The sequence below is a fragment of the Artemia sp. Qi Xiang Cuo genome, chromosome 18, assembly GCF_049724085.1.
Source record: "Artemia sp. Qi Xiang Cuo chromosome 18, ASM4972408v1, whole genome shotgun sequence".
Classification (NCBI taxonomy): domain Eukaryota; kingdom Metazoa; phylum Arthropoda; class Branchiopoda; order Anostraca; family Artemiidae; genus Artemia; species Artemia sp. Qi Xiang Cuo.
In genome coordinates, this window is record NC_142811.1 from 1,144,590 (window position 1) to 1,160,697 (window position 16,108).

Here is a 16,108-nt window from a genome sequence, read left to right on the forward strand (position 1 = left end):
CTTGGGGCGGGTATTGGAATATTAGTTAAATTTGTTTTTGATGTTAAATAAAATGAACTGAACTTCAAAAGGGGATAATACAACCAACATCATGTGGTTTCTCTATGCAATGCAAGGACAAAATTGCTTTCTAGGATGCGTTATTTGACATTTTGAAAGTAAATAGTTGTGGTAGGTCAATGAAGCCATCAAGCATTTTCAGGATTTGATATTTAATCTAATTTCTGTTAGTTTTATTCATCTGGCTCTACCTTTGTCTTTACCTTTCTGTTACCTTTCTTAGCTTTCTGTCTCTTTCTCATAGTCTTTCTCTTACCTTACTCTGTACTTTCCCTAACTGTTTTTTCTTGATAGGTTCGTATATTTTACTTGATGCCTACTCATGAATCAATGAAAACTTGTCAATATTTTTTGGATGGCAAATGTCATTTTGATGAAGAAGAATGCCGATTTTCACATGGGGAAATTGTCAGTCTTCAAGATCTTAGAGACTATGAGTAAGTATTTGACAGGTATTTCATCCCTTAGGTTGAATGATATCTAAACCTATGCCCAAAAATTGCGCTTTCTTGAAAAATTTGAAGCTGCCTAAAAAGTCAATTGACCAAATTTCATGGAATGTTTGAAAACTAGATTGGGAGTAATTCCTGGAATGAAAAAGACAACAGTAGAAGGATAAGACCAAAAATAAAATTTTAATAACAAAAAGAGGAAAAAGGATAAACCAAAGGTATGTCTACCTATAGAAACATAGTTTATTGAAAAAAAAATATTTTAGGCTGCAATTGTGTGCTATAAATTTTATTTAAAAAAAAGGGAAAAAAAACCCAAAAAAACAAGGATAGTATTCCCTGTTCTCCTTCTTTTTAGTGTTAAACTTTAGTACTTTAAATTAAACAAGGTAAATTATTTCTGAGAATTAAAATTAATGTGAATTTTAAATCTTTTATTCTTTTTTAAAACTTAAATGTGGTGTAGCTTTAAGCATATTCAAAGTGCCCGATATAGCTATTTAGTTTCTAAGTTATTTGTACCTGTCGACCCTTGGCAAAAAAAAAAAAAATTGAGAGAAGATGGTGAATTTTCAAGTGAAAAACAAGAAAGTGACATGGTTTGGTACATTCCCGCTGGGATGTCTGTTTAAATTTGAAAGGATCAGGACTATTCTAAGATAATATCCTGGAAAAAGAAAATAATCTTTTGAATATGCATCTAATACATGCAAAAACACACAAAAACAGGCGTTAACACGTAGCTTGTATGTGTTGAAACCAATATTGCCAAAAAGCAAGTCCAACAGCCGTGTCACTATTGAATGAAAACTCCCAAAAATACTAAATGGTATTGGAATAGAGTAACAAAAAAAAGGGGAAAAACCATCTATAACATTTATTAAAACACTTAAAAAGGCATGGAACGAAACAACGCAATATTGGCTGCCGAAAAAAACGAACTATCGAGTTGATCTGAAACGTAAGTGAACCGAATATTCATCCCAACTTAAATATACAAACGTGACTAAACCCAACTAGAGAGACATTAGGGATACCCCCAGATGGCTAATTTGACAGTGTATATATATACAAATCTTTGAATTAGCCAACTGAACAACCAGTATTTTAAGCCTAGGAGTTCAGCTTGACATAAGGAAACATATTAAGAAAACAATTCTTACTCCATAATATGCAGAATAATCCTAGTTGACACATTTTGTAGGGGGAGAGCCTTTATCTTCACTTCTTTCCTTGTTTTTCCACTTTTTCTAAGAAATTCATGAATTTCTTAGAATGTATATATTCACAGAATATATACCCCCACCCCCTAATGTGCAGATATATACCTAGAATTGCATCCTCAATCTGAATATAACATCTGTTTGCATCACAAATGAACATTACTCCCATAATAGTCATGTTGTGGATGTCCAGAGACATTACACCTAAGTAAACGTAAACAAAGTTGCGTCCGTTTCTCCACCAATCTCCTCCCAATTCTTATCTAATCTGAAACATAGTGGTTTTTATTGGTCCTTTATGAAACTTCAAGCCTTCTTTAGTAGTAAAATTCAACTACTTAGCTGTATTTGTTGCCTTTGAGAGGAGGAGAGAAGGCAAAAACGAGGTCCAGGTCTGATGGACGCCAAGTCTGAGACCTTTTAGGATTGGTTTTTTACATTGCCAGATTTGTTGGCTATTTTCCAAGACATAGAATTCAAAATATAAGGGGAAAATGGACCCAGGTCAATATTAGGAACTGTCTCTCTGAGTCAGAGATATGATAAAATTGTACTCTTAGTTTTGATCTGAAACATCACACACTAAAATAAAAAACTAAGTTTTAACGATTGACACAGAAATCATTTAGGCATATAAGTTAGGGGAGGCATTTGGATCAAATCCTTCCTCCACCCCCCCCCCTAACTATATTGATTTTTGGGCTCTTTCCTATAACATCTTGTATTTTTCATAATCATCAGTATAATTAGCTTGTTGTTTGTAATCAATGTTGTGTCCCCGGAAACGTGGCCTCGCTCCTCAAAAAGCCTCCCGAATTCATATCTGAAAGGTCATGATTGACCTTTTCCAGTGTAGGAAAAATACTGCGATTCAACGTGATTTGCTTTATTTTAATATAAATAGTATATTGTTTTGTTTAAATAATAAGTACCATGCGACTGAGGTTCAATCGGTGAAAGGAAAGACAGTTTTTTCATCTCTTTTGTAAAACAACTTTCATTTTATTTTTTTCGATGTTGAAAGTAAAACTATTAGATTATTTGTCGGTTGGGTATTTGTGACGTCATTCGTATGAAAAATGTTTTTCCAAAATTAATTACGGCTGTAAACAAAATTTCCCAAAGTCGTGACCAATCAAGATCGTTTCTTCACACCGGAAAACGATCAGTTTTCTAATTACGAACAATTTTGTTAAGCGAACAATAATCACCGAGCGAAGCTTGGTCCCCTGGTAACCAAATTATTATCACAATTTTTTCGGTCACAATTCGTATCATCTAGTGCGAAGTAATTAAGAATCTGAGACTCACTCCAGTGGTACCAAACAGGATTTACTGTGTGTTAAACCTCACAAGTAACTGATTAGTCAACAAACAAATTGCGTTTTGAAACTCCTCTAACTTATGTTGAAAACTTTCAACTTTCATGGGTCTCTAATTTCAGTCAGTAAACTATTTATGAAAAATACTAAGGAGGCTTGGAGGGAAAGAAGACTATTTTAGACTATTTTCCAGCGTTGTGACCTATCTAGATAGTTTTTTTTTTCAATTTGGAAAATGATAGTATGCCAACTTACAATTATTGCTCATTTATTAAAATAAGCTAATAATCATTTAATTCCACGCGATCTAAATAATTAATATCACAGCAATCCTCCGCCAATAGATCATAATGGGACAAAAAAAACGAAAAAAACAAACAACAACAACAACTTCAGTACTAGCTTCTACAAGAATACGCAACTATGCTTTAATCAATGCAGATGAAAAACGGCATATCTAACTTTAATCTCTGAATTATGTCGAATGCTAGGCCATTGTTTGTATGGCTCTGGAAGGTCACATTTTTCAAATCATAAATTCTTATGACGCTTCGGTATATTCTTTGAAAATTTGGCTTATTTATGATAACACATTCCGATTTTTTTTGTTTACTGTCTCTCATTGTCAGCGCGTGGGATACACCGGCAAGGTAAATTAGATGTGGCTGTCAAATTGAACAAGAGATTGAGGCCAGAGTGGTGGGATCTGAGGTTCTACCTTTCAATTTGGCAGAAACTGGTGAAATTTTCGTACCAGAATTTCATGGTTTCACCATACTCGCCCTTATGCCACTGAACAGTAGATCACTCATTGTACAGGTATTAGGAGGGTAATCTTACACCAATCAATCAATCATAAGTCATTTTATTAATACTAAACCACTTTTACAAATATGAAGTGGTTATTTGGCCCAAGTAACTTGGCCTATGGCCCAAACAGTACAATAATAAATCACCGACAGAACCATAAAAAATACTCTAAATCATGAAATACATACAAAATGAAGGTAATGGAGAATATACATTAGACTACAGTTAAAATACTTAAAAAAGTTGTAATAATAATAATAGTGATAATTAGAAACAGAAGAAGCAGATAAAACAGAAAAGGCCAAGTTGACATTAGGAAATGGAAAAAAAAAACAATGAGTAAAAATGGGGGATTTTTGGGCGGCCATCGATGAACGTTTAGCAAAATAAAATTCTGTGAAGAATTAAGTCGCAACGAAGAGTACTTGTGTCATTTGGACAGGGTAAACTACCAATATTTCTATTCTTTTTCAGTTAGTTGCCCTCTCCTATTATATCTCCTCTCCATCTCCTATGCCAAACAATTCGTTTTATGATTATGCTGTTTTACTTTCGTTTTTGTACTTATTTCAATAACAGCGCCGTTTATCCCCTCTTCTGAACGAAACATTGCAATAAGAACATTCTTACTTCATTCCATTCCGGAATATTTCCGTTTGATTTCCTTAAAGGATCACTTCCAGTTTAAGGGCAACCCAACCCTCCGTCGCCCGCTTCTCTTTATGACGTCTCGATATGACGTTGGGCTATATACAAAAGCTTGTTAATTTTTTCAGTTTTTATTATAATTTTTTGTCCTCATTTCTCATCAACAGTTGGCTAAAAAATGGTTAACCACAAAATCAACAAGCTTTTATATATAGCCTGGGGCTATATCTTGGCATTAGGGGAAAGGGGCTGGGATGCAATTAAATGGAAAGGGATTCTGGAATGTCAATAAAAACTAGTTTTCTTACTATAATCAAGTACAGATTTTGATTTCGTAGTGTTTAGTTCACAAGAGGATGAACTGCACTATTTTTTTTTTTGAAGAAATAGAAATAATGTTTTTTTCTTAACACGTTTGTTTTTTGATTTGAGGATGACGTACATGGTAGGGAGAGGGAGTGTCTTTCTTTGGGCCTGGTCATGGCTCTTGGCGATTTGGTGTGCCTTATTACTAATGGTGGGTTGGGATTTACTGTTAAAATTGTTTCTACCTGTGTATTAAAAAAAAAAAAAAAAAAAAAAAAAAAAAAAAAAACTGAATGTAAGAACGAACTTAGAACGAACAGAAATTATTATGTATGTGAGGGGGGTTTCTCCTCCTCAACACCTCACTCTGTACGTGAAAATTCTTAGTACTTTTAAAAAAGCTTCTTATTGTTCTAATTAAACGAACATTGTGTTTCAGAAGTCATTCTTAAAGGATTGTGGCATAATTCAAACTTTAGCGTAAAGAGCGAGTTGTTAAGGAGGAGGCAACCCCCTTCATATACGTACAAATTTCTGTTCGTTTTAAGTTTTAATGTTGCTCCTTACTTTCAGTTGAAAGAACTTGTTTTTTTTTATTTAATTTCTGATCGTGTTTTAAATAATGCCTGGAAATCTGACTACACCTCCACGGAAAATTCCCTCCTCTTCACGGATTTATTCTATAGACAATTCAATCCTGGTGACAATCTGCCCCGGGCAATTATCCTTAAAATCTCAAAAATTGAGCCGGCAAAGAGGAAGCCTGACAAAAGAAGAATTTCGTGGAGGAATTCATGCAAATTCCTCCTGTGTAAAATTTCTACTGAAATATTTATCCCCTGGAAACTTCCCTCCCCAGGGAAAATTACCCCTGCGGAAATTCCCATCATCAGAAATTTCGCCCCCCACCCTGAAAATATATGCATACTTCCCAATAACAAATACTATACGTAAACAATGGGAAAATTTTGTAATTTAGACCGTTCTTCAGGGGTTGTTAGGGGATGCGATATCTCCAAAGGCATAGTTGTTCGGCCTTTCAACTATGCTGAACAGAATGGCTCTCTCAAAATTTTTATCAGACGATTTTGAGAAAAGTGGGGCTCGGCAGGGGGCCTTGTTGCCTTCTAATCTTCTTGGCCACTTAAAAAGGGTACTAGAACTTTTAATTTCCGTTTGATTGAGCCCTCTCCCGATATTCTAGGACCACTGGGTCGATACGATCACCCCAGAAAAAAAAACCAAAAAAAAAACACGCATCTGTGATTTTGCTTCTGGCACAAAAAATACAAAATTCAACATTTTGGCAGATGAAAGCTTGAAACCTCTACAGTAGGGTTCTCTGATACGCTGAATGTACTGGTGTGATTTCATTAAGATTCCACGACTTTTCCCCCCTTTTTCAAAAATAAGTTTTCCAATTGTGGAAAAAACTTTTTCCACAAAATAATTTTTTCAAAAGAAAGTAAAGAACTTCATTAAACAAAAAATGAGCAAAAATGAAATCAAATAATCTACCAAGTGTGAAACTACCACAAATCAGAATCGATAAATAAATGAAACCCTAAACGAATAGAAATTACAATAAACAAGCGAGTCAAACTCAAAACGAGCAAAATATAACATAAGTTGGGCTCAAAACCCCCTAAAACTTCTCAAGGCTGGAATAAAATTTATACTTTACTGAAAAAATTGTAGATGTTTTTACTTTTATAACTTTAATAAATTAAATAATATTAACATTTTGATTACTAAATATCAGTATACGTATGATAAACTGACAATGCACATTCATTTGTGTTTTTTCAGTAAAGTGCAAATTTTGTTCTGGCCTTGGGAAGGCATAGGGGTTTGGGAAGGCAAAAAAAATCTATTTACTTTCTTTGATAGCTTGGATTCACTTACGCTATTTTGATTTGGTTAAATTTTAAGAGCAGAAGTAGCCCCAAAAGTTTGAACATAATACTCTCAGTCGACTATTAAAAAGGGCACTAGCCATTTCAATATCCAATCGAATGAGCCATTTTGAAGTTTCTACGACAATGCGTTCTATAAAAACCTTATATGCCCCAAGGGCATAACGTACAACCCTTGCCCTGAGGGGTGTGGGGTCATCATCCTCAAAGACCTAATTTCCAGATCTCTCAACTACGTTGAACAAAATGGCTATCTTAAAATTTTGATTAAATGTGTTTGGGGAAAAGGTGGGCGTGAGAGGGGGGTTAGTTGCCCTCCAATCACTTTCGACTATTAAAAAGGGCACTAGCCCTTTGAATTGCCAATTGAATGAGCCTTTTTTGAAGTTTCTACAACAACGCCTTCTATAAAAACTTATATGCCCCAGGGCAAAACTTAGAACCCTTGCCCTGAGGGCTGAGGAGGAGTGTCCTCCTCAAAACATAATTTATATCTGGAAATCAACTACGCTGAACAAAATTGCTATCTAAAAATTTTGATTGGATGTGTTTGGGGAAAAGGTGGGTGTAAGTTGCCCTCAAATCACTTTCGACTATTAAAAAGGGCACTAGACCTTTTAATTTCCAATCGAATGAGCCCTTTTTCGAAGTTTCTACGACAAAGATTTCATTAAAAATTTATATGCCCCTAGAGCATAACTTATAACCCTTGCCATGAAGACTGTGGGGGAGTGCCCTGCTCAAAGGTATAATTTCCTGAACTTTAAACTGCGCGGAACAAAAAGGCTATCTCAAAATTTTGATTGGATGAGTTTGGAGAAATCGTAGGGCGTGCAAGGGGTGTTAGTTGCCTTCCTATCACTTTTGACTATTAGAAAGGGTACTAGTCATTTCAATTTCCAATCGAATGAGCCCTTTTTGAAGTTTTTACGACAGCGCGTTCTATAAAAACCTTATATGCCTCCAGGGCATAACTTACAACCCTTACCCTGTGGGCTGTGGGGGTTGTCATCCTCGAAGACTTAATTTCCAGAACTTTCCGTTGAAGAAAATGGCTATCTTAAAATTTTGATTGGATGTGTTTGGGGAAAACGTGGGCGTGATAGGTTGGTTAGTTGCCCTCCAATCACTATCGACTATTAAAAAGGGCACTAGCCCTTTGAATTTCCAATCGAATGAGCCTTTTTTGAAGTTTTTACGACAACGCTTTCTATAAAACCTTATATGCCCCTAGGGCATAACTTACAACCCTTGCCCTGAGGGCTCTGGGGGAGTGTCCTCCTCAAAAACATTATTTATATCTGGAAATCAACTACGCTGAACAAAATGGCTATCTCAAAATATTGATTGGATGAATTTGGGGAAATGATGGGCGGGGGGGGGGGGGTGTTATTTGCCTTCCAATTGCTTTCGACTATTAAAAAGGGTACTATCCATTTCAATTTCTAATCGAATGAGCCCTTTTTGAAGTTTTTAGGACGACAAGTACTATAAAAACCTTATTTGCCCCCAGGGCATAACTTACAACCCTTGCCCTGAGGGCTGTGAGGGGGTTGTCATCCTCAAAGACCTAATTTACAGAACTTGAAACTACGTTGAATAAAATGCCTATCTCAAAATTTTGATTGAATGTGTTTGGGGAAAAGGTGGGCGTGAGAGTCCTCCAATCACTTTCGACTATTAAAAAGGGCACTAGCCCTTTGAATTTCCAATCGAATGATCCTTTTTGAAGTTTCTACGACAACGCTTTCTATAAAAACATTATATGCCCCCCAGGGCATAACTTACAACCTGAAGGCTGTGGAGGAGTGTCCTCCTCAAAAACATAATTACTATCTGGACATCAACTACGCTGAAAAAATTGGCTATTTCAAAATTTTAATTGAATGTGTTTCGGGAAATGGTGGGCGTGGAGGGGATATTAGTTGCCTTCCAATCACTTCGTCTATTGAAAACAACAATAACCACTCCAATTTTCAATTGAACCAGCCCTCTTCGAAATTTCTACAACAAATTTTTTAATAAGAAGTGATGTGGTTTAAAGGGAAAAAATAATAAATAACACATTGTGCCAACATCGTTCTTATATGCAGTCAGGGCATAACTTAAAACCTTTGCCCCTTTGCCACTTAAAACCTTTGTGGGGGAGTGTCCTCCTCAAAAACATATATTCTATCTGGAAATCACCTACGCTGAACAAAATGGCTATATCAAAATTTTGATTGGACGTGTTTGAGGGAATGATGGGCGGGGGGGGGGGGGGGCTAGTTGCCCTCCAATTTCTTTCGACTATTAAAAACTGCACTAGACCTTTAAATTTCCAATCAACTGAGCTTTTTTGAAGTTTCTACGACAACACCTTCTATAAAAACCTTAAATGTTCAAAGGGAATAAGTTACAGTCCTTGCACTGAGTGTTGTGGAGTTGTGTCCTCTTCCAAAACATGATTTCTCTCTGGAAATCAACTACGCTGAACAAAATGGCTGTCTAAAAATTTTGATTGGATTTGATTCGGGAACAGGTTGGCATGAAATGTGTGTTAGTTGCCTTCCAACCACTTTTGACATTAAAAAGGGCATAAGCCACTCCAATTTCCAATTGAATGAGCCCTTTTCGGAGTTTCTACGACAACTTCTTCGATACGAAGTGCCCTGTTCTATAGAAAAAAAAAAATAATACTTTTTGCCAATATCGTTCTTATATGCCCTCAGGGCATAATTTAAACCCTTGCCCCGAGGGTTGGGGGGGGAGTCTCGTTCTCAAAAACATAATTTCTATCTGGAAATCAACTACGCTGAACAAAATGGCTATCCCAAAATTTTGATTGGATGTGTTTGGGGGAATTTGGGGGGGGGGGGGGGGGGGCTAGTTGCCCTCCAATCACTTTCGACTATTAAAAAGGGCACTAGCCACTCCAATTTCCAATCGAATGAGCCCTTTTCGAAGTTTTCACGACAACTCCTTCGATACAAAGTCCCCGGGTATTTAAACAAAAAGAAAAAAAAATAATATATTAGCCAACATTGTTCTTATCTTAGGGAGCGCTATTGCGCTGCCTATGATCAGGCAAATTTTCTCAGGCTCGTAGCCTTTGATGGGTATGACTAAGCTTAAGGAAACTTATATATCTGAAATCAGCAACGTAGAGTTTCTGTTACTATTGAGTCGGGTCCCTCCTTACTTACAGTTCGTTATCACGAACGTTTTGAACAGCGGTTATAAAAAACTGACGTTTTTTTCCACAAAATAATAAATTACAATAGCGGACACACTCCACGCCATATTATTTATGCTGTTATTAAGTATTATAATAATATCTATTTTAAGAAATAGAGTAAATAGATTAGAATTATGTCTGCTCTAGAAGAAGGTGTAGTGTGCATTGTAAAAATCCTCTCCAATTAACCTTTGATGCCCTGTTTTTTTAAGAATTCGTTTTTCAAGAACGAAACAGGCTGCAAAAATGTAAAAAAAACAGTGAATTTATCTTTTCTCTTCTGATATCCTGGCTGCTGCTATACGTCTTCTACAAAAAAAAAACAACTTAGGAATGTCTTTCAGTATTTACAGTGTGTCTGAATATACCGTAATTAATATTGTCAAACCTAAATTTTGCGTCCAAAACTTTAAAAATTGATGTTCCTGGGATGAATAGTAAAAGGTTTAATGACAATAAAAGGCATAAGATGTGATGGTGTAGGTCAAAATTTCCCTGACTCCCATGTCCGCTTGCTTTTGCCAGGAGGGTATATGGTGGAATGTGATCCTAATGTGCCGTCAATTTTTTATTTTCTTCGTCTTCTTTTTCTACTTGTCACGTTTTTCAAGACAGAAAAAAGAAAAAGAAATGAGGAATTGCATAAGCATAATAAGATATAACTCACTAATTAACAAATAATAAAAAGTAAATATAAAACGTGTTAGCTGGGCTTTTCATTTTTCACTTAAAAAAAAAAGTTCAGCAGTAATGTCTATCCAAACCCAACAATTATTTTCACTGTCTGGCAGACCAGTCCTACAATAATGATTATAATAAAAAAAGGTAAGTACAGTTATAAAAATTGTAGAAAAAAGAAAATTGATGAAAAAAGAATATCATAACAACAAAGGTCACGACTATGCGATTATCCAGGTAAGAACGCGACCCCAAAGTACAAATGCACTAGTAGTCTTCTGATAGCATCTTGAACGAAATAAATGAAAAATTTACAGTAACGAAGATTATTGTGTCAGTAGCTCGGGTAATATATAGGCCTTGCCTTGGGAATGAGGGCTTTAGGACTCCCAAATCAACCTTCCAGCTGCAGTGAACAGGATCGAGGTGGAGGAACTATCCTTAGAACACCTCACGCTGCACCTACCAATCAGACCTTCCCTCTCTTAACATATTCCTGCAGCCCGAGTGAGAAGATTTGCTGGCGGCAGGAGGATAACTTTCTTGATTCTTTTTTGATGCCTCTGGAGGCGCAACAAATTAATACTAAAGCTTACCTTGCCTTATGCATTTTTAGGGAGCCAAATTTTTTGGGTATCACTCAATTGAGCAAAATCCTTTGCCGTTACGAAGAAAATAATCTATGGTATAATGCGGCTGTGAAATCAGTTGGAGAAAACAATCGCCTCATCATAGTCTATGATAGCTATCCTAATCAAGATTATGAAGTTGGCTTAGAGGATGTTTGGCCTTTAGGTAAGTTGCTATTTGTTTAAATTCTTTGAATCTGCTGCTGACAATGTTGAACCGCTCCATAGGATCTATGGTCTTCCGTGATTGTACGTGATGAACTTGGAAGTTGATCATCTTCTAAAGTCAGCTATCCTCAAGGATCATTGGTTCTTTATTATCGTTCTCATCATAAAACTGCTCCGTCCTAGCCGAGTGGTTAGCGCTCCGGACTTGAAACCCTGAGGTCAGGGGGTTCGAGACCTGGTATTGCTGGTTATTTGGTTTGGAACGGGGGTCAATATTGTGACCCTGTAAGCTCAGCCAGAGTTGACCCAGCACTAAATGGGTACCTAGAGAAATCTGGGGGATAAACACAGAAGCGTCGAATGATTTGCCCCAAACCACGCATTGCACTCCTCACCGAAGGCATCGAATTAGGATATTGGCACCTGCGCAACGCAGACCTTTGGTCAGCATGCGAAAGTTTTTTTTTTTAAGTTCATCATAAAATTGCGGGTTTCGGCAAATTGACCCAAGCATATAAATTAAAAACGGCTAACGTATTTGTTCCTTTTGCACTTACGATTCTAAGAATCGACTATTGATTGTTTCATTCATTCATTTAGTAGTTTTAAATTTGAATTTGGGACTATCTGCTGTCTTTGGGCACACACACCAGCAGCGGTGAGGAACAGGGAGGAAAATGCCCTTTCCTTAGAGGAAAAAAGAAGACAATGAAAAACTTTATTTTGGGAGCAAGTCTGCTGTGTATTTCTCCCCTTTGTCATATGCTCTGTATAATACTTAGTTACGGTATTCTCATTTTTATAGCAATGTTACAATCTATTACCACGTTTAAAGTTCTTTAAATTATTACTTTCACACTTATTCATTGCAATAAAAATTTAAGTCAAAGCAGCTATCTTTTGTCTATGTTTCTATATTTTTTTTGATTGCTCTTCAAAATAAAATGGTATTATAGATTTTAATACCCTCTTCTGAACGCTTGAAAAAGAAAGTTTCGTTTAATGAACTTATTCCAGACGGGTATGTTCTTTTCAATTGCTCAGTAGAAATCAAGTTGATGAAAATTAAATATTTGTTTTCAATGCAGAATTTATTTTCAACAAAGATAAGCAAAATAGGATACCTGGTAGTTAATTTTTATATTTCGATTTCCATAATTGAATTTTATCAACGTCCCTGGTTTTTGTACCTCTGAAAGATAATTTTGAAGACCACACTGCCTTTCCATGACAATAAATAAAAGTTCAAATAGAGATAAATCCTTTTAATCGACAGTGATAAATTTCACAAAAATACTAGATATTTGGTCACATATGCTAATGAAACGGATCCAAGAAGGTCAAAGAGACTAGCTTCCATTTTTGCTTCGGAAAGAATTAGATTATTAAACATTATGTAGTTTTATTTTACTTCGTATATAAATTATTGTTTTTAATCGTTATAGTTTAGTTTTACTACTGATGACGGTCACTGCATATGTGACCGAAACATCTAGTATTTTTGTGAAATTTATCACTGTCGATTAAAAGGATTTTCTCTCTATTTGAACTTTTTTTTACTGTACATCGGAATTAAATAATAACTAAATCTTCGAATAGATGGGAATGGAAATTTCATGTAATAATGGATGGTAATGTCTATGATTTTTTTTCTCTTAGTCTTTCAGTACCTGTCAAATATTATTATTTTTGTTCATTTCCGTACCCGTTGTTTAGTAAAGACTGCACTCAACGGAAAGTAAAGACAAAAAAGAGAAAAGAAAACAAACTGACTTCATAGCAAATAAATAGAAACTCCATTCAAATCCCTTACAAATAATAGGAAGCTCTATTCAAATTATAAAAAAATATATCAACTATATGCCACACCAGCTGAGGTCATGAAGGAAATTTCACCTTATTTCTGTTGAGTTTCATTTAGTGAAGTTGCAGCTTCTTCAAGGTCAGCTGCTCCGAACCTCCGAAATACTCTTGAAATTCAGGGCTCGTGAGGGGAGTGAAGCATATATTCCTGTTATCTAACTTCAGATATAATTTTTCGAAGAAGAGGGGGGGGGGGTAATTTGCAGAATGTGGCGAAAAGTGAATGAATTGAAAGGGAAGACATGAATAGAAGCGCACATTTATGTTAAGTAGGAAGTGAATGTAGCAGGAATGAATCTTAAATTTCAGACCAAGCCCCAGGAATATATCTTAAAGGGTATTGACAATTTCAGAAAGTCATCCAATAGTTCGATTGATGCTAAGGGTATCATAAACATATGAAACATATGAATTCCCCCATTTTACACTGGGGGAATTCGTCAGAATTCCAATACGAAATTCTTCTTAGGTTTTGCTTCCTCTTTGCCAACTCAATTTTACGCGTGGAGATGTTAAAGGTAATTGTCCGGGGTAAATTTTCACCAGGATTGAATTGTCTAAAGAATAAATATTTGGGGAGGAGGGATTTTTCCCTGGAGGAGTAGCCAGATATTTAAAAACGATCATTATTTAAAAAACGATCAGAAATTAAAATAAAAAAACGTTTTTTCAACTGAAAGTAAGGAGCAACACTAAAACTTAAAACGAACAGAAATTATTACGTATATGAGGGGGGAGTCTCCTCCTCAACACCTCGCTCTTTACACTAAAGTTTGAATTCTGTCCCAATTAGAAATGCAAAAAGACGGTGATTTTCGTGGGGCTCCATAACACAGGTATTAAACAGAACAGGAGAGGAAACTCCGTCTTGTCGGTTTCCTTTTCGAACAGATCTGTTTCCATCTGGGGTTACTGGCTCTTTAGATTTCAAGAGAGAGGTTTTGTGAACGATTTGAAGGCAAGACTACATCCTATGGAAAGCCTTCATGACGATGGATTCAGTGCTGCTTTTAGCAGTAAGAAGGATTAGTGCCGAATGAGTAAGGAAGTCTAAAGCCCGACTCTCATATAGACCTTCAAGAACTAGGGAAAGACCAAAAATATCCGCTACTATGTGCAAATTGGAACAGCAGACAGTGCCTCGCAACACCCAAAATGGCAGTGGAGGCCGAATTGTTTTGATGGGTGTTAAACCTTACTTTGAACCTTAAACCTTACTTTATGCCGCCTGATAACCTGAAACGTTAACCTGATAACCTTGTTTAGCTATAAACAAGTTAATTAAACAGCAGCCTTTTCCTTCTTAGAAATGGATCGGCACAAAAAGATGACGGAATAATACCCACGATTGCGATAATTTACATGAGCAGTGTTAAATGCTCAGGTCCGATCCGGAAGACGGTTTAGGCTTCATTTATTTTTTCTCCCTTTCTCTGTCTCTCTCTCCCGCTCTCTCATTACATCTCTCTCTCCTCTCTTTCAACTTCCTCTTTTTCTCTTTCTTCCTCCTCCTCTTTCTCTGTCCCTCTCTGTCTCTCTCTCTCTTTCTATATTGCATAATTATTCTTTTCACTGTTTCTTCCAAATAAACGGATTATATAAAAAAATATATAAGAAATTTCTTACCAACATACTTACTCGTGCTTGCTGTTGAACCAGAAGTGGACGCCTCACCCAGAATTTAAAAGAGTTCGTAGGGTTGACCCCTATTTGTCGTTATGATCTGCTAGCTCCAGCAAACTAGATCGAGCAGCTCTACCAATTCTTCAATTGACCGCCAGGACACACAGCAGAAATATATATAACGAACAGTAGCAAAAAGTCCTGAGCTCTATATTAAATATTTTTGAAACACATTAACCTAAGCCACCCTTAATGACTCCACCCTCGCGCACGCGCAATGACAAAGGTTTAGCACATCGCGACGAACTTATGGGACCTATTCCTCTGACGGCTTAGGAACCTTCCCCAACTAGCGCGCTTTGATGTTGTATCATTTTTGGAAAAAAATTTCGCTACTGTTCGTTATATATGTATTTCTGCTGTAGCCAGGATGTCTCCGTCAATCTGCCAGAGGAACAGCTTGGAGAACTCTCTTGATGATGCGGTCGTCGGATCTTCTCTTTTAAGTTCAAATAAAGAAAAATTGTACATCCAGTGCATCAATACACATCGGTTTCCTCGAGGCCGTATCCAAGAGGGGGGGTTACCCGGCTTGAACCCCCCCCCCCCCCCCGAAATTTGTGACCGAGTCGAAAATTAGTCTAAAAAATACCTGTAAAGACAAAACCTTACCAGAAAAAAAATATGCTCCCACAGTAAATCCTATTGCATTTTGTGAGTTAACGGTTCTGATCAGCTTACGCATATTAGGTAACCGTAGGTAACCCCATGTTCACCTGACTTTTCATAGTAAATTAGGGTTAATAATATGTGCTCTGATCAGCTTACGGAATTAGATAGCACCAAGTTCGCTTGACCTTTCATAGTATATTAAGATTAATAGGCACTTGAGGTATACTATAAGAGAGTGCAAGATTGTCAGTTCAGTTCAGTTAGATATTAGACCTGGATAAGAGAAGAATAATTTTCAACATGAACAGAAAGTTTGACATTACGTCGTTTTTCGCGCCCAAGCAGACCAGGGATGTTTCTGACTTTGGCATTAGCGGGACGTCTGCGGAGCATTCATCTAAACCTGTGGATCTGAAGGGCACTGGAGCCATCGTTGAAGCTTCTGAATCACGCACACTGGAACCAACCACGACGCAATAGGCACTTGCACCAGCCCAGTCTTTGTCGTTGTTTGCAAATGA

At 36.6% G+C, this 16,108-nt stretch overlaps 1 protein-coding gene across 1 annotated transcript in view; it reads left to right on the forward strand.

Annotated features, from left to right (window-relative positions):
• The window catches only part of LOC148941108 (zinc finger CCCH-type with G patch domain-containing protein-like), a 73,610-nt gene that overhangs the window by 45,089 nt on the left and 12,413 nt on the right, over positions 1 to 16,108 (forward strand). The window contains exons 5-6 of the mRNA XM_089103818.1: positions 355 to 497; positions 11,249 to 11,427. Of these exons, the coding sequence (XP_088959944.1) occupies positions 355 to 497; positions 11,249 to 11,427 (322 nt within the window). The remainder of the gene's footprint in view (positions 1 to 354; positions 498 to 11,248; positions 11,428 to 16,108) is intronic.